This window comes from Vitis vinifera, chromosome 14, assembly GCF_030704535.1.
Source record: "Vitis vinifera cultivar Pinot Noir 40024 chromosome 14, ASM3070453v1".
Lineage (NCBI taxonomy): Eukaryota > Viridiplantae > Streptophyta > Magnoliopsida > Vitales > Vitaceae > Vitis > Vitis vinifera.
The window spans coordinates 10,429,596-10,449,308 of NC_081818.1; the positions used below are offsets into that span (position 1 = coordinate 10,429,596).

At 31.4% G+C, this 19,713-nt stretch overlaps 1 protein-coding gene across 1 annotated transcript; it reads left to right on the forward strand.

Moving 5' to 3' along the window:
• The first annotated feature begins 3,500 nt into the window (after window positions 1-3,500).
• LOC100260366 (protein LIGHT-DEPENDENT SHORT HYPOCOTYLS 1) lies at window positions 3,501-5,148 on the forward strand. Its single transcript, XM_002267276.4, has one exon. The coding sequence runs from the start codon at window positions 4,065-4,067 to the stop codon at window positions 4,608-4,610; it is 546 nt and encodes a 181-aa protein (XP_002267312.1). The 5' UTR covers window positions 3,501-4,064; the 3' UTR covers window positions 4,611-5,148.
• The last annotated feature ends 14,565 nt before the right edge of the window (window positions 5,149-19,713 follow it).

Below are 19,713 nucleotides of genomic sequence, written 5' to 3' on the forward strand. Positions count from 1 at the left end.
CATTATTCTTCTCAAGGAAAGAATGATACTGAGATTCAAGAAATCTAATTTTCTCAAGCAAATTAATCTTTTTCAACATTAAAAACATCAATCTTATTTTTATGAACTTCAAGAACATCATGATTTTTCATATAACTCTTAATTAATCTTTCATGCTCAACAACAAGATTATCCAAAAATTCAGCCCTTTGTTCATCAATAAACTCATCATCATCACTATCACTATCATGCACAAATTCCATAGATGCAATAAAAGCTAATAAGTCATTGGGATTGTACTTTGCATTTTCAGAAGTCGTGGAAGCACTTTCTTCAGATTTTGTGGCACTCCATGTTGCTTGCATAGACTTTTTGGCATCTTTGGGACTAGGACAATCTTGAGCATAATGTCCTAGACCTCCATAGTTAAAGCATTCTATTTTCTTACCTTTGGAGGAACCTTTTCTTTTCTCATTAGATGGTTGTTCATTAGGGCTTTTTCCTTTTCCAGATTCTTGGTTCTTGTAGAACCTTTTATTAAATTTCATGACCCTTTTAATCCTTTTGGCCATATGTGTCATTTCATCACTAGTTATATCATATGGCATTTCAATATATTTCTCCTCATTCTTAGAAGCCTTAAAGACAAAGTCTTTAGGCTTTTAGGAATTAGAGAGGGTCATCTTATATGTTTGAATGGAGCCTACAAGTTCATCAATTCTCATGGAATCAATGTCCTTACTCTCCTCTATGGCAGTTACTTTAGGTCTAAAACTCTTTGGAAGAGATCTCAATATTGTCCTAACTACCTTAGAATCAAGAATAGGTTCTTTAAGGTTAAACGAAGAATTTACAATATCATTCAATTCAAAATAAAATGAAGAAAATGTTTGATTTTCATGCATCCTAATATTCTCAAACTTAGTAGCAAGCATTTGTAGTTTAGAAATATTTATAGAAGACATACCTTCATGAGTGACTTGAAGAATATCTCATGCTTCCTTTGCACGTTTGCAATTTGCTATTATGTGAAACCATCTGGACATGTTCCAATAAAAATACTAAATAAATCCCTAACATTGACTTCACTACCTTCATTATCAGCTTTGCCTCATTCATGTTTAGGTTTAAGTTCTTCTATTGATATTCCTTGAGCATCAAGGATTAACGGTGGTCCCCAACCATATTCAACTGAATTCCATACCCTTACACCTTGCATTTTGAGGAAAAACATAATTTGTGCTTTCCAATGGCAGTAATTATTCCCATTAAAATAGGGTGGACTATTCAAAGGAGCACCACTTTTAGATTGTTCCATATCGAACTTATAAGATCAATAAAAATTTGATTTTTATCCTATATGATTAATAGAAATTTGATTTGTTAAACAATATCAACAATAAAAATTGAATTTTTAATCAATAGGAAAAAGAATCGATTTTTTTATCCCGTTTTGATACCAATTGAAAAATGGGTATCCATTCTATTTTTCTGGATCCAAATCAATTTTAATAATGATTTTCAAGAAAAACTCATTTGTTAACTTGAAAACATCTTAAAAAGATAACTCTTTGAAGAACTTACTTGATCTTCATAAAATAAGCTATTCAAGAATTTTCTCAAGAGCGAATTTTTATTCTTCACTATTTTTCAACTTTTTTTTTTCTCTTTTTTATTTTAAAAAAATAAATAAATATGAAATACAAATCTATATGGCTAAAAAAATCAACTAATACCCTCATAAGCCTTCCCAAGTTACAAGACATTAAGGATTCGCCTTGAACTCTTACACTCTAAGCCTTCACTTTAAACTCTTCATAACAAAGTCCATTTTTCTTATTTTTTATCTTCTTGATTAGAGTTATAACCGATCCTCCGCTTACATAGAAATTAAGTATAATGTTAGTAATTCTTAACCAATTTGTTGTGGGCACTAAGATATAAAAACAATTCTATCATGACTCCTTAAGGACAAGTGCTCAAGCCTCGAACCAATCATTTCACTCTTATCTTTTTTATATTCTTTTTTTTCCCTCTCTTTCTCTCTATAGGCTTCCTAATCGTATAAACTCTCCATTAACTACCAAAAATAGCCTCTTCTAATTTAAGGATTTTAATTTTAATTCAAGATACTTTAAGAGTATGTTGTGCAAAGTGTGTGATTTGAATTTGACTTAAAAATTCCCTTTAAAACCATGAAATAGGTGGTCCTAGAATCTCAACCTAACTAGATCACCCTATAAGTGTATCTCCACCAGGTATAGTATTTTCTTTTATTATATTAGATATAATATTCTACTTAAAATCCCATTATTTGTTATGATATTCTTAAATATTATATTTTATTAAAAATCCTATTTTATTTTATTCAAATAGTCTGAACTCCTATCAACAAGTCATTATATCAGAATTAGAGAACGTGGGGTTACCTTAAGTTGTGGGTTATTTCCGTTTTGAAGTTAGCTACAAGGGCATGCCCACGTATGGGCTGGGTGAGGATTGGAATTGTGGCAACAAAGCTTCTTATCCACTATTTTTGGTAGGATAGGGCTAGGTCCTGATGTTTCAAGCAGTGCTTAATCCCTTAAGCCTCGGATACCGTAATCGTAAAGTGGAAAATTAATATCATATTCATTATTCTATTCCTTCGTCACTAAGATCTTTTCCCATGATCTTTTCCCATTTTCACCCATTTGATTTATGGGAATGATTACTTTAATGCTCCAAAAGTAATGTTGACCTACTAATTGCTTGATTTATATGGGCCACAATTAATTATATAACTTTATTTGATAAATGTAAAATTATTTAAGTGGAATGAGGACAAAGTGACTCATCAAATCACATCAATCACACACCACTCACATTCCTTGTACATATTCGCCCAAATCATTCATGGTAAAAAAAAACCTCCTACTAGTAGAGAGGCTTTTGGTAATATAGCACAGCAAAGTGATAGTTTTGGCAATAACCCATAGAAACCGTATACCCCACAAAAATGTTCATTCAAATTGAAAGTTTCCGTCCTTCATCCTTAGCTCTTGTCAATCCACACATCAAGCTACTTAGTTGATTTGGAGTCATTCAATTTTTTCTTGTAATCACTATTTGTATACATTTAGATGTTGTACCCAAATTTTTTGTTTTTCTATACAAGCGAACCCCTTTGTCACCATGTATAAAACCTTGCCATGGATTTAATATTTCAATCACCAACAAGGGGATGGAGATTTTAGAAGGCATGTTGCTTTGGTTTTGATAAAGATTTGTAGTGGAGTTATCCCCATAATTTTGATTGGAATGGAGAATAAGGTACAATATTTTTGGAGTAAAGTGGGGAATTTCTATGAAGGTTCCTTGATTTGTTGCATTCAAATTCAAAATACTTACTTTTTTTGAGTTATTTTTTCCGTAAGACGTGGATGCACGCGCTGAGAAAGTGAGTGGTAACTTGCCAAACTTGTCCTAGTTTGGCAAAGGAAATAATGTACTCAGTCTTGCCATTTGCACTTACTATTTCTGCTTCTTTTTGACTCTCTGTGGACCACTTGCTTCTCTCCCTCTCTCTCTCTCTTACTCTTTCTCTCTCTCATTCTCTGGGATATATACTACAGTTGCTTCCCCTTTTCCGGGATAGAAAATCTAATGATCCGATCCTCCATAAATCATCCACCCAATAACTGAAACCTTTCATCATTCTAGATTTTTAGCCGAAGGTACTGTTTCTCAAACAAGGAAGCTCGAGGAAGAAGAATATTCTATTCTCCTTCAATTTCAAGATCGAGATCACAAAGATATGTGTCCATGCAAAATCTAGCATTCATCACTCCTGAAAAGGGTCTCATTTGCAGTTGCTAAGGGCAAAACGCACTACAGCCAGCGGCATCATCCCTAGAGAACTGCATGTCCCCACTCAGCTAAGAGGAAGAGCTTCATTTCTCTCTCCACACAAGGAAGCAGCAGGAGGATCAGAAAAAATCTTTGAAGGAGGAGGAGGAGGAGGAGGAGAAGAAGATCAAAAGCAACAAGTTGAATCTCATTAGTAAGATCCAGGAAAAGAAAGCAACATAAACCTAATCAGTCCCATGGATTTGGTTTCACAATCAGGAAACCCTAACTCTGTGAGCACCATAATCAACCCCAACAATCCCAACACCTCATCCACAATCTCATCGCCTGCGGTTTACGCTCCAAGCCGGTACGAGAACCAGAAGCGCCGAGACTGGAACACTTTTGGCCAGTATCTCAGGAACCACAGGCCTCCGCTCTCACTATCCCTCTGCAATGGGGCACATGTCCTAGAGTTCCTCCGATACCTCGATCAGTTTGGCAAGACCAAGGTCCACAACCAAACTTGCCCCTTCTTCGGCCTCAAAAACCCTCCTGCACCTTGCCCTTGCCCGCTTCGCCAGGCCTGGGGAAGCCTGGATGCTCTGATTGGACGCCTTCGAGCTGCTTATGAGGAGCATGGCGGAAAACCAGAGGCCAACCCATTTGGTGCAAGAGCGGTGAGGCTGTATTTACGAGAGGTTCGCGATTTTCAAGCCAAAGCGAGGGGGGTCAGCTACGAGAAGAAGCGAAAGCGGTCAAAGCCCAAGCTAGCACCACCACCTGCGGGTGCAAGTCAGTGAACCAACAAATGGAGCAGTTTGCATTAAGGATTCAACTACGTGAGTAATATTGAAAAGCTTCATGGAATAACCAGGAAAAGCAAAGCCAATAGATATGGAATCCTACCCGTAGATTTACCTATGTGGGTACATTTCTATATCTTCCCTTTCCAGGTATAGAGATCAATGGGTTGCTTGAGCCGTTGCTTTAAGTTAAAAAATACCCTGTGTGTATTATTGGTTTGCTTTCTTAAAAACTTGGCTATCAGTTGTTATATTGTGGGCGCCCTTGAATCTGCTGTCAATGCGAACAGTATAGATTGGGAGTAGCAATAGTGGTAATAGCAGTAGTATTGCAGTTAATAGTAGTAATTGATGCATATTTGTAGTACTAGAATATGTAATTGAGCATGAATCTGTACTTGAAAGTTGATGTAAGCAACAGACTTGTAAGCATACATGTTGCTTAATTATTTCTTCTTTGTTGATTTCTACTTTTAGTGAGTATTGGAACATTTAGTACTTAATGAAAATCATGAGTAGAGCTTTACTTGGATCATTTGTAGATGTCTCAAGCTAACTATCAAAGCCGTGGATCTAGTGAGAAAATTGAGGCAATTTTACTAGAACAGTTGTTTCATTTTAAGGCATTGGTAGTGGCAGACAATGCAATTTCTATATTCCTTCACATAATTGGGACTTTTATGGTAATCTCTCTCTCTCTCTCTCTCTCTCTCTCTCTCTCTCTCTCTTTCCCCTCTAGTACTGGACATTCCTAAAAGAGGACAAAGCATTAGAGAAGTGGAAAATTCACATGAACCTTTAAACAGTGAATCTACTTAGTTATAATTGAACTCAAAGAATATTATCTAATAGATTCATTATTAGGAAAAAAGACAAAACCTAGATCCAACTTTTACATTCTAGATATGCCAACCTAAAACACATAGGAATTATAATATATATATATATATATGCAATATATTATGATTAGGTACAAATAATGAAGTCAGGGAAGACTTAGGGCATTGAGAATGGAACAGCCTAAGTTTCTTGATCATAATCAACACAACCTTGAACTGCTTGACATGGTAAATAATAGTTTCTTATTGTCGGCTGCCGGTGGAATATTTTTCAGATCCATCTTCAGAATATGTAACCCTTGAAGAATTTCACTGAATTTTCTGAGTCTTAAAAGAAAAGGATCAACTTTTATTTTAGTTCATGTATGTGAGTGTATTTTCTATATGTATAAACAGCTAAACAATAGTGCTAGAGATGGAACTCCTTTAATTAGGAAGTTTATGATGGTTCTGGTAATATCAAAACCCCAATTAAAGGATGTATGCTCAGAACTATGCACAAGTCATCGAAAGAGAGACTGGGACTTCCCTCCATGTTGCAGGAAGGATCCATAATACGTGTCTTTGTATCAGGAATATTATATTTTTTCCAAGTCTAATGTGATATCTAAATGCTTTTTATCATCACTATCACTTGCTCATAGGATTCTATTTTTGGTTCACTGAAGTCTACTTTTGAAGGTGAATTGATATGTTCCTGAATATTACAATCTCTTTGGATCTCAAATTAATGAAGTGAGTGGTTGAGAGTTGCAATTGCTAAGTGCTTTGTCAATAATATCAACCTGTATTCAATTAGCTAGGCCTAAGAGATCTCTAATTAATTTGCTTAGGTAATGCTGTCGTTGATTGGAATGTCTTATAGCCATTATCTTAATCAAGTGTTGGTACCTCACTTGCCTTCTAAACCAAATAGAACTTCTTCTCTAATCATTGAAAATGAGGACCACACATCTCATCAATTAATGATTCGATAATAGTATGTATTATGTTTGATCATGGTGAACCCTTAACTTCATTTAGGAAATGAATCATTTAATTGAGTGCTACCCCACTCTGTGTAATTCTACTAAGCAAACAGGGAAATCTGTACTAGATGATGATCAAGTCATTTCTCATAGATATGATAGATAAATTGTTGCATTTAGTGAATGATACAAAGGACTGAATGAATTCTGTGATTGGCATGAGCAACTCATTTAGCATTATGTTTTTTTAATGAAAGCTATATGGCTAAATGTTAACAATCTATTAATTACTAGTATATATGTTAGTAAGTATAGATGATAAGTATACCATCTGCTCATCATTTTTCTGCAGGTGATCCAAGTGTAGTAAAATATTTCTGCTTGCCTGAATGAATCTATGACCATGGTGGTGAAATCTGAACCATAACCTTAATATTTCAATTTTTTTTCCCATGAATTTCCTTATCCTGCATTGGTGAATTGATAAATATTTTGAACATTCAGAGTATTTATTTCTACAGCCCTTCTGCCTGGGCAACAATGGCACTTCTTAATTTAATCCATGACGAAATGTCAGCCACGAATAACCCCCGCCTTGCAGTGATCCAATTTTTGCATTTCATATTTCTGATCAATTCAAAGGAAACATGGAACAATGCTTCATCATTTTTTTCAACTATAGACAAATGAACATAATTGATCAATGAAGAAGTATTACAGAAGCTTGCATTATAGTGCGGTTTCCCATTTCAACAATTTAATATATATTATAATGTCTCAACAACCCAACCGACCCTAGAGGACCACAGGCATGATTAGCATGTTATTTTCCACAACTTTAGTGAAACATTTACATCATATGATAATAATTGTCAACATTAATTCATAAAGGAAGCTGATTCATTTCATTGTCAGCCAGATTTTAGAGCAAATGAAAGCTGTTGTGCATAAGATATCCAGATATGGTAGGGCTTAAACAGCACAAATTCCATAGGAAGTTCAACCTTTTTGGTTACCATAATTAATAGGTTAGGTGCTGGGTTAGATAGAGTGTTGTACAGATGATCAAAATAGTGATCAAGAAGATTAGGAATTGGAAAAGAATATTTTAATTCCCATTTCCAAAAATGAACATTAATTACTGAACTGATCAGTATTCATGCACAAGCCAGCCTTATTGAGTTCACATGTATCCCTCCATTTTAGGCAATCTCAGATACATCTTCCACAAGTATTTCAGTAAAATGTTTAACTAAGATGGTAAAAAGTGTGGAAATGCAACACTACGTACAAAGAAAGCAAGAGGTTTGAAGGTCACGCGGGCAATAGTAGTTAAGGGTATTCAGGGACATAATGTCTTTCAAACACGGGAGACAAGAGCATGCCCTTGGTAGACATCTGACTGTTCTTGGGATAAATGCAATGTCGGGCATGGAATCACAAATGTATAATTTGATGATCATTTGAGTTTCATTACCTGTGTGTGCATAGAGTTCACGGGCATGAATCATGTGTTCATGATGAAATAAATTAGGAAGGATTTCCTGTTCAAATTGACAAAACACGTGAATGCAATTCTGACTAAAGAATTTCATTACATTTTCTCAATTCCACCTCATCCATTGCCTCGCAACCTTAATGAATAAAATTAAGGGAAGCATCCAAAGCATTTGATGTTTTATGTTGACACTCAAATTACATGGAAGAGGAAGGCTCCAGGCGGAAGTTCATGGGCACGGGCTTAATTGTAATTGGATATCATCCATGGTTCATGAGCTGATCCGAAGTTGGTGTATTCCTTGTATAGAAATTAGTACGATATATGATCAATTACCATTTTAAATACGTCAACAACCTGGACATGGGAGGAAAGTAAAGTTCAAATAAGTTGAAAAAATGGTGTGAAAAGATGGGGAAAAGTGATAAAATAAAGCAGAAAGGGAGCCAGAAGGTACTCCATGCATATATATCAAAACGTACTCTACCTGGTGAATAATTAGTCAATACAAAAAATCCCCCCATCTCTCTCTCGCTTCACAATTCAACCTCATTCACCTTGAATAGAAGCTATGAATAGCTCGGTTGACTGTGTCTAGGTATACTTATCGTGGTAGTAGGTATCACTTTTAATGTATAGGGAGCTAGAGTTTTGATGGCCCATTATTTTATGGTATACGTACATATGCCATCGTGGATGAGACGACTGAGGCAAGATACCTCATTAAGATACTAGGAATTCATGGTATAAATTAATAGGATTCTTTAGCGTCATGGCTAGGGTTAAAGGGTAGATATACTGGTACATTTCTAAGAAATCAAATTTCACCATTTGGATTTGAAATGGGAAAGTTAACAGTGATTCAAGCTTGACATACTAGCACAAGAAATCGTCATGGAGAATAAGCAGGAATATGCGTATTCAGTACCAACCATGCACTAGTTCCATTCACTTTGCTTTTCCAAGGGTAGCCTCCCATGGAGTGTTCCAGAATCTTAATGCCATAACCTGAAAAGCAAATGGTTTTAGGAAGCTACTCTTTAATCAGCCTTCAGCCTTCAGCCTTCCCAAGATGTCTTGGTCCCTCCAACAAGTCTTTCTGATGAAAATCCTTTATAATAGAAAGTTTTTATACTTTTTAACTTCCTGATGATGATAAGAATTCCAATTTTGTAGTTTAATTTCATTATTTTAAAAGTTGAAAGTTCTATGTAAGAAATAGTCAACTTATATTTTATTTTATGATTTTTGTTAAGGTTTTATGGTTCCAAGGATGAATAATTAAATAAGGATAAGAATAAGGAGGTGTTGAGTAAAATTTAATATTACTTAATGATTTAAATTGATTTTAAGTTAAATTATATTTAAATTGATAACTTAAAATTTATTATTTAATTTTTATTTTAAATTATTAAATTAATATATTTATCCTCATAAATTATAATTAGGATACAAAAAATTGAATAATAGTAAAGGTTATGAAACAATAAAGGAGATAATGGAGATAATTAAAGTAAAAAGGTAAAATAAAGATATAAATTTAAAATTAATTAATTAATTTTAGTTATTATTTAAAATTGTTTTTTTACTATAATTCATATCAAGCATACTTTATTTACTTAATAACTTAAATGAGGTTATTAATTCATTTTAAGTTATTAAGTTGATTTATCAAACACTTATTAATTGCAAACCTTTCCATTTTTAATGACGATTAATAGTACTTTTTTTTTTATAAAATAGTAACTTTTTATAAAACATCCTACTTTTAATGATGAATACTAGAATTCTTACAAGTTGTTAGTAAACTTCGAAGTCACAACTTAATAATTACATTTTTCTTTCCCATAATCTCAAAATCATGAAACCCTAGTCCAATAAATTAATCTGAACATGGATAGCTAGGTTAGTTGTCCTAAATCATTTTTAGCAAAAATTATTAGCTTAGCTTCAAAGTGCATGCTAGTAATTAGTCAAAGAATTTAGTAAATTTAAGCAACCATTGTTTACAAAAAATATTTTAATAATGAAGTAGCCATTGTAGCATGTTTTGAGGAAATTTATGTCAACAAATTACAATACCAAGTAATAACAAAAGAACTTCTTTGATAAGATTGTGGAGCTGTTAGAAAGAAAAGACTATAAACAACTAATTGAATTAGAGAAAGGGTACAAAGGCATCAAAACAAACAGTTCCCCAATAATTGACTTGGTGATAGTTGGGCAGAAGGCCATAGTTAATTTCCTTTTGAAATCATTACTGGCTATTCCAAAGGCAATAACAAAGGTTTCTAGAGGAGTAAAATTAACATTATGGTTATTGAGTTTCAATATTAATTTGCAAGAGCTCTTGAGAAGTTTAAATTGAGAAAAAAAAAATGTATGCAAATCCTTGTTGAGTAGTACTATAAGTAATTAATTCTTCTATTTAATTAAGTTAATCATTACTTCATTAAGCTGGTATTTATTTTTTGATTGAATAGAAAAAGTTAAAATATTTGACTTTTTCTATTCAACCAAAAATAATTTATTGATATCAACCAACATAACTAAACTAAATTTATTGATAACAAGTTTACTTTAATTATGTTGGTTGATATCATTAAGTTACATTTAACTAAAAAAAGAAAAATAAAATATTTTGACTTTTTCTATTCAACTAAAAAACAAACACCACCTAAATTTGCTTAAAACTTAGTCCTATGCACCAACATTAATTTCTCATTCTTAAGGATTTTGAGGATGTTTTACCATAAATGAAAGTCATGTTGTGGTTTGAAAAGTCAAAGTTCATAACATGGTGGCCATAACAGGACTTTTATGCAAAATAATGAGTACGAGAAAGTTCTTCATCCAATAAATAAAATCATGTTTGCTCCTTGAGAATTTGAAGGAAAAATATAAGGAAAAAAAATATAAAAGAAAGGTAAAAGGAAAGAAAAAGTAAAGAAAAATAAAAAAATAAATTAAAATTTAATAAATTATTTTTATTTGATACTTTAAACTTATTTTATTTATTTTAGTTCATTGATATAATAATTAAATAATTTTAAAATGCATAAGTTTCTAATTAGTTTTAATTATATTTTATTTTTTTAATATTTTTTATAGGACAATCAAATATGAAAATATCATTTTTGTTATAAAATATGAGATTTTGTACCACTATGGTAACTTGTGGATGATCATCCATAAATATCTTGTGTGACTCCCTATAAAAGGGAGAGACCCCTAATGAAATTCAAGAGAGTTTTTTCGTGCATTCTATTCTCTTTCTACATTCTAATTTTTCTTTCTTGTTTTCTTCTCCTTTCACTTTATAATTTTACAATACGTTATCAGCACGACTAGTGTCTACAAAAGAAATATAAAGATTTTTCTCTATTCAGAAAAATAGAAAGATCTTCTCTCTTATTTCTCAAAAAAATGTATGTGATAAACTTATATCATGATTTTCTATTTTATTACTCTTTGATCTCTATTTTCATTTATTTTATTTGAATACATAAATATGTATAATCCATATAACCAGAAGTTATGGGGTAAATTATAAATTATGGGGTAAATTCATAACCAGAAATTATGAAAAATATGTGCAATTCCTATAACCAAAAGTTATGAGGAAAAATTACAGAATTACAGATACATGATCAGAAGTTATGTATATGATCCCTAATTATTTATTTTTAATTATATGGTATAACTAAAAGTTATACCAAACAATATTATAGCCAGAAGCTATAAAATAAATAAATAAATAAATGTTTCTAGCCTGAAACTATATACAAATTTATATAAAAAACAGTTCATAGCATGAAGTTATGTACAAATTTAAATATTTTCTTATTCTAACAAAATAATCATGGCCTGAAACTATGAAAGATATTAACTTTTAATTTCTTTAATTTCTTTTAATTATATTGTGTAACTAGAAGTTATACATAAATAGTTCATAGCCTGAAGCTATGTACAAATTTGAATATTTTCTTGTTTTGACAAAATAATCATAACTCAAAGTTATGAAAAATATTGGATATAATTTTTATTTCGTACTCATTTATTTTTCACAATAGGAATTATGGAAAACAATTTTTATTAACAATTGTTTCATAGCCAGAAGTTATGCATACAATTTCTAATTCTCTTGTATAACCAAAAGTTATTCAAAACAAAATTATCAATGAATCTTGGAGTTATGATCAAAGGAGGAAATCAAGCATCTCTGTAAGATCGCGCAAAAACACTGATTTTCCTTCGTCATCATCTCCATGAAGGTTTAACAAAAAATGAGCTTTTGATGAGAAATCACCAATCTAGTCCAACTAGATTTGAATCATTCCCTGAAGTGAATGCAATATTGTCCCAAACTCGTGGACGATGACGAGGACGTGATTGTGGTCGTGGAAGAAATCCCCGATACCATGGTTCTTATAGTAATAATTCAAAAAATTCTCAGAAAAGGAAAGCCTCATTGCACCACCAGAAGTGGAATAATACTGAGGTAAAACAAGAAAATGTGAAGTGTTTACGAGATAAACCTCCTAAGAACCATGAGAATAAGTGTTATAGATGTGGTATAAAGGGGCATTGGTCGCGTACCTATTGTACGCCCAAACATTTGGTCGACCTTTACCAAGCATCAATAAAAGGAAAGGAAGTTGAAATGAACTTCATTGATAGTGATGGCCAAGTGGATCTAACCCATTTAGATGTTTCGGATTTCTTTGAGAATCCTAATGGGAAAATTGACAATCTAATTGGTGATGGAAATGATTGTTATGATTAAACATTATGTTTTTATTTAATTCTTTGCAAATAGGTTTATTTTATTATCATATTTGAACACATTGTTTATTGTTCATCTTTTATAGTTTATTTCACATTTTATTATTTATCATTTAAATTCTTTTCTTTATTTATACTTGAAGATACATGGATCTCTCTCATACCTAATCCATCACTACAATTAGTTTGATTATTGAAATACTTCCTAGTAATTTCATGTATAAATTGCTCCACACTTACAAAATCAAATGTGTGAGATACTTACGAAATATATAACTTTAAATTATCTTTTCATATTCGTTTTATTGTGTTATATATACTCTCATTTCTTTTACACAACTTATTAAGTTATGTTATCACCGATGACTAATATTTTCCATTGATTTTAACTTTTTCTCTATGATAATATTTATTCAACTCTATAAAGACGAAGTCTTTATGACAATGTTTTATGACTTGTTACTTTGATGAAACTCTTGTCTCATTAATTGCACAACATTGATGACAAACAATGTTAATACTATATCAAGTGATATAAACCTAATTAAAGACTCCAAAAGAGCTTATATTATGTCACTAGTAGTATTTGATTCCATGTGAATGACACTTTATACAATGATAAATCTAGAAGAATCTTTTATGACCAACTTGGTCCCCTGGGGTAAAAGGTCATATGGATATACATTACAAAACTAGAAGTTTTTAATTAGTGACTAGTCTACCTGTACACTTAAAAGGTAGAATGATATGTTGTGCATATTATTATTTTAATGAGACAATTTTCTCGCCGTTAGGGGAGAAGAGCCCATTCCAAAAGAACGGCATGAAATTATTTGGAATGCATTGACTTTGACTCATCTTAATTCTCATACAAATCAATGTGAACTAGAAGTTCAAAGAATCATTCATTTGCAAAATCTTGCAAATCAATTACAAGATGCATTCATTGATACAAAGAAAGTGACAAAGTCATATATCTCGGCTACAAATACTCCAGCACGGATTGATGTCCTTGTAAGACAGTTAACAAATTAATCTAAGATACACTTGAAGCATGGTAGACCTACCAGCTCAAAGGATGTAATTCCTCAGAAGATGAGAACCCAAGAAAAACTAGGCACTCTAAAGGAGGCCATAAAAAATAACTAATCAGTTTAAAATTGATAAATCTATAGCCCTAGAAGAGGCACAAATAATACAAGAAACCCCTGAAGAGGCACATATATTGAACAAAAAGCCCTTAAAGAGGCACATATTGAATAAAAAGTCCTTTAAGAGGCACAGGTACCTGAAATTTGTGAGATATCAGTAAGTTATGTATACACGGGAGAAAAATGGGATCAAAATAATATTATTTTCACTTTCCAAGTGGCCTCCATAAGAAATGATGAAGATCTTGAACCATGAAATGTAGAAGAATGCCGACATAGAAATGATTGGCCAAAATGGAAAGAAGTTATACATGCAAAGTTAAACTCATTAACAAAATGAGAAGTTTTTGGACCTGTAGTCCAAACACCTGAAGATGTAAAGCCTGTTGAGTACAAATGGGTATTTGTACGAAAACGCAATGAGAATAATGAGATCATAAGATATAAAGTGCGATTAGTGGTATAAGGTTTCTAGTAGAAACCTGGTATTGACTATGAGGAAACATTCTCTCCCGTCATGGACGCAATCACATATAATTTCTTAATTAGTTTGGCAGTCCCAGAAGGACTAGATATGCATCTCATGAATGTTATTATAGTATATTTATATGGATCCATGGATAATGACATATACATGAAAATCCCTGAAGGATTTAAATTGCCTGAAGCAAATTGTACAAAGCCTCATCATATGTACTCAATCAAGTTACAATGATCCTTGTATGGATTAAAGCACTTTGGATGCATGTGGTACAATCGTCTTAGCGAATACTTGCTAAAAGAAGGGTATATGAATAATCTTATATGCCCATGCATCTTCATTAAGAAATTAGAAATCAGATTTGCAATTATTGCAGTGTATGTTGATGACTTAAATCTTGTTGGAACTATTGAAAAGCTCACAAGAACAACAAATTACTTGAAAAATGAATTTGAGATGAAAGATCTTGGAAGACAAAATTATGTCTCGGTTTGCAGATCAAGAATTTTCCAAATGGAGTTTTAATACATCAATCAACATACATTAATAAAGTTTTGAAGTGTTTTTATATGGATAAAGTGCATCCTTTAAGTTCTCCAATGGTTGTCCGATCACTTGATGTGAAAAATGACCAATTTCTTCCTTGCGAAAAAGGATGAAGAAGTACTTGGTCCTGAAGTACCATATCTTAGTGTTATTGGTGCACTTATATATCTTGCCAATTGTATACGTCCAAACATTGCTTTTTCTATCAATTTATTAGCAAGATACAATTCTGCTCCAACTCGAAGACATTAGAATGGTATCAAACATATATTGCGTTATCTTTACGGAACTACTAGTATGGGTCCATTTTACTCAAGAAAATCAAAGCAACAATTGCTTGGATATGCAGATGCAGAATATCTTTCAGATTCGTATAAAGAAATTCTTGCAATTCATGAAGCAAGTCATGAATGTGTATGGCTAAGGTCAATGATCCAACATATACAAGAAACATGTGGACTACCTTCCATAAGAGACAATGCAACCATGTTACATGAAGATAATGTTGCTTGTATTGCACAAATTAAAGGAGGATTCATAAAAGGTGACAGAACTAAGTATATCTCCCCTAAATTCTTCTATTCTCATGAGCTCCAAAAGAAATGTGAGATCGATGTTCAACATATTCAGTCATGTAATAATCTTGCATATCTATTCACAAAGGCGTTACCTTTGACCATATTGAAAAAGTTAAGGTATGACTTTGGAATATGAAGATTGAGAGATCTACCATTTGAAATGTTGAAGAAATCATAATCATGTTTACATGAAGGGAAAAACGATAATATGGATATACTGCACTCTTTTTCCTTCGTCTAGGTTTTGTCCCAATGGGTTTTACTAGCAAGGTTTTTAACGAGGCAGTTGTAGTAATCCAAAAGAATATTGTACTTTTTTTCCTTCACTAGGGTTTTTTTCCATAGGGTTTTTCCTAGTAAGGTTTTAATGAGGCATATTATTATGATCGTCCAAAGGGGAGTGTTATAAAATATGAGATTTTGTACCACTATGGTAACTTGTGGATGATCATCCATAAATATATTGTGTAACTCCCTATAAAAGGGAGAGACCCCTAATGAAATTCAAGAGAGTTTTTTCATGCATTCTATTCTCTTTCTACATTCTAATTTCTCTTTCTTGTTTTCTTCTCCTTTCACTTTATAATTCTACAACAATTTTCCTTTTTTTTTCGGTTTTTCTTAGTAGTTTTTAGGAACCAAACATAACCGAAGTTCTAGTAATTGCGTGACTAGCAAGATGAGAAATAATAAGGAAAACTAATTATCATATGTTGAAAGTGAGAATAGCTAAAAAGAAAAAAGTGTAGTAATTTACAAACCAAAGCAAATTTAAAAATTAAAGAAGTAATTGAACTTCAAAATAAGAATTTTTCCACCTAAGATGAAAATATCAATTTTGATTGTTGGTCAGTTTTATGAAAATATTGACCAAAAATATCAATATCAACAAAAAAAATCGATAAAAATTGAAAAGGTTATCAAAATTGGCAAAAAATAAAAATGAAAAATGTTGAATGACATTTATAAAAATGTACCAAATATATATATAATAAAATTATTAATCAATATTACATATGATAAAATTAGTGATATTAGTCAACGAAATAATATGTATTGATTAACATGTATGCTTTTCAAAATGTTGATGTGGATAAATTATTAAAATTATTAAATAAGTGCTCAAGTCAAATAATTTTTTAAAAAGAACTTTCAAATAAAAATATTTTTATTTGAAAGTTCTTTGTAAAAAATTATTTGACAATTTATATATTCTTACTAGCTTTCTAAATTTGTAAGACTATTGGAACTTATTTACATTAATTTTTCCATCAAATTAATTTTCTTACTTCAGAATTATTTTTCATAAAATTATTAAAAAATTATTTCTACATTTTTTTGTTTAGATATTTTGGTTGTTTGTAATATTATTTTTTAATTTGATGAATTCACTTTTTATATTTTTTTTAAATGATAAAATTAAATAGATAAATATCATATATTTCTAGTGATAAATATCTTATATATTTTGAAAAATTAGTTATTGTTAAATTTCAATAAAATAAAATCGTTGGTTCAAATATAGTCATTAGATTCAAGTGAGATAATGACCAAAGTTAGATAAATATCCGTAATTTTTTTTATGATTTTTCTTTAATTCTTTTTTTATTATTATTGAAAGGAGATTATGAAGCAAAATACTTACAAATTCGATTGAAAAATGAGTCATAATAATTTTCAAAACTATATTTTATGACATCTTTAAAAAAATTTGAACACCAAAATATGTCTGAAATCCCCGCTGAAATTATAATGAGATTTCAGTGAAATTTTGTTGATTATTTTCCAGTATTCCACCATTGTATTCTTGTGCATTCAAACATAAGGATGGAAAGACTTGCCCAATCTAAAAAGGTTGTGGCTAGTGGAATTATTGGAAGTTCTTGTGATATTTATTGATATGAAAGGCACACTTTCGATCTTACAAAACCATTTCAAGATATAAAACCAAAACAAGAATCTCTTATGTGGTTATGCCATGAAAGTTTCTTGATTAATGAAATAAAGATGATAAATGATGTTGTACCAAACCTCTTGTTGATAAATGACAATTTTCAAGGTTAAGTGAGAGATTTATGCTTACACTTTGGAAAAACTCAATTATCTTATCAATTAAGCCAACCAAGATTTCAAATTACAACTTTTATTACACACTAATTGACATATAAGATATCAATTTCAATTACTCATTTAGTCCCAAAATTCTCAATTCCATGAGATTAATTGATCACTATTAATGCAAGTTGTGTGTTGGATATAAGTAAAATCAAACATTTTAGGGCATAAAAAAAAAGAAAAAAAAGTTCTAATATTTATCAGAGCTAGAAAAAATCTATGTTTACTAAATTGATTCAAAACACACCCAAGCTAAAGCCTTTCATCTCAACATTGACTTCTCACCTATAACACCTCTAAAGTTTCTGCAAATGTTAATTCTAAAATCACTTGGGAATTCACCATCTCATAAAAAACATGAATCAAAGAGGATGCTCCTATTCTAAACTCAACTCTCTAAAAATTACTCCTCTCTAAGCTTATTTCTTCTTCAATCTTCCACAAAGGAAGTAGGTCTCCTATGTATAAGTGAATTTGAGTAAGAATTAATTCAACAAGGTCTAATTTTGGTGAGAATATACATAAGTATTGGCCCTTTAAAATAAAGAACTCAAAACATGAAAAATACATATCTATGCTCAAAATTGCGCTAGTGATGCAACCTTTATTGCACTAGTAGCATAGAGAGACATATAAATGGCATGCTAGAAATAATCTTGGTAGTGTCGTGCTTGATTTCCTTATGTTTGGGGGTTTTCTGTAAATATAGGAATCAAAGAGGTTGCTTGAGTTGTAGTAACTAGAAGTGTTAGGTATTATCTCCATAGGGATCTTCATGGTAAGGGCGAACACCAAGAATAGATATATATTCTGATCATGACCCCAACATTAATCCTTTTCAACCAAATATGTTTGACCAAAGGTCGGGGGAGAAACATGTGTTGAACCAAAACTTTCAACCTTGGGTTCAAACCATGTATCTAGATGTAAATGTATTGTGTTTTGTTCACATTAACGTTATCTCAACATTCCTCATGCAAACCTACTCCCAAGGTTGCTTGACTTTCAATCCTCACATCTATTAGGATAGAGTTCCTAAAAACATAACATGATGTAATAATAATGGATTTCATTAATATTTATATTATGATTTTGGTTTTCATTTACCATCTTATTAATGCATATGTTTAAAATGGACATTAAAGTTGACATCACTTACATTATATTATACATGACTTAGGTGCATATGTTATGATAAATCCCTTTAAAAAGGTGAAATGATGTAGTAATAAATTATTTTTATTATTTATAATATTTATTATTCTAGTTTCTTGTTTATCTATCCCATTCATACATGATCATTTTTAAGCATTTCAAACCTTCAATTACTTACAATGTACATGTCTTGGATGCAAGTAAATGAGTTGTTCACAATTAGTTCATTAACTTAGGCAATTTATTTGAGGTTATAGTACACTATCTTCTAATAGGAGACATGGTTTGTCTTGATCATTAGGATATGGTTCCCATGATGAGTGTACTAATGCGTATGGTATTAGGATAGAGCCCTTAAAAGCATGACATGATGTAACAATAACAAATTTATTATTTATTAATAAGATTTCAATTTATCTCTTTCTTCTATCCTAATCTATTCATGCATTATATTTTATAATCATTCTAACCTAACATCTCTGCATTGTACATGACTTGAGTACATTAGGAGTTGCGTGAAGATCCAAGTTGTGAGTTCCTTGCAAGTAAATGATTTGTTCATAATTGGTTTATGGACTTAGACAATACATTTGAGATTATAGTGCACTACCTCCTAATTTAAGAGTTATTGGTCATCAAAAAGGGCTTTCCATGGTGAGTGTACTATTTTATATGGTTATACATTGGATAGGACCTATGATTCATAACATTGGTTATTAGGTAGTCATGATCTCACCAAGCTACTATATTATTTAAGCTCTTAACCTTGAGAGGATACTGAACTTATGCTAAAATATTTCATGGTTTTGACTTATGGATGAGACCCTAAGATAGTCATATATTCGCCATGGATTAAGCCACTATTATTGGAGGTTGGTGGTAATAAGTATATTTAATATAGGCACTATGATATCTCATGGGTTTGAGATAGTGTGTCCCCTTGGTTGATCCTAAGGACATAGAATTAAGAAATATATGATCGTA

What these genes read in the sequence shown, in the direction of transcription:
- LOC100260366 (XM_002267276.4), top strand. Translation starts at nt 4,065, where the DNA reads ATGGATTTGGTTTCACAATCAGGAAACCCTAACTCTGTGAGCACCATA.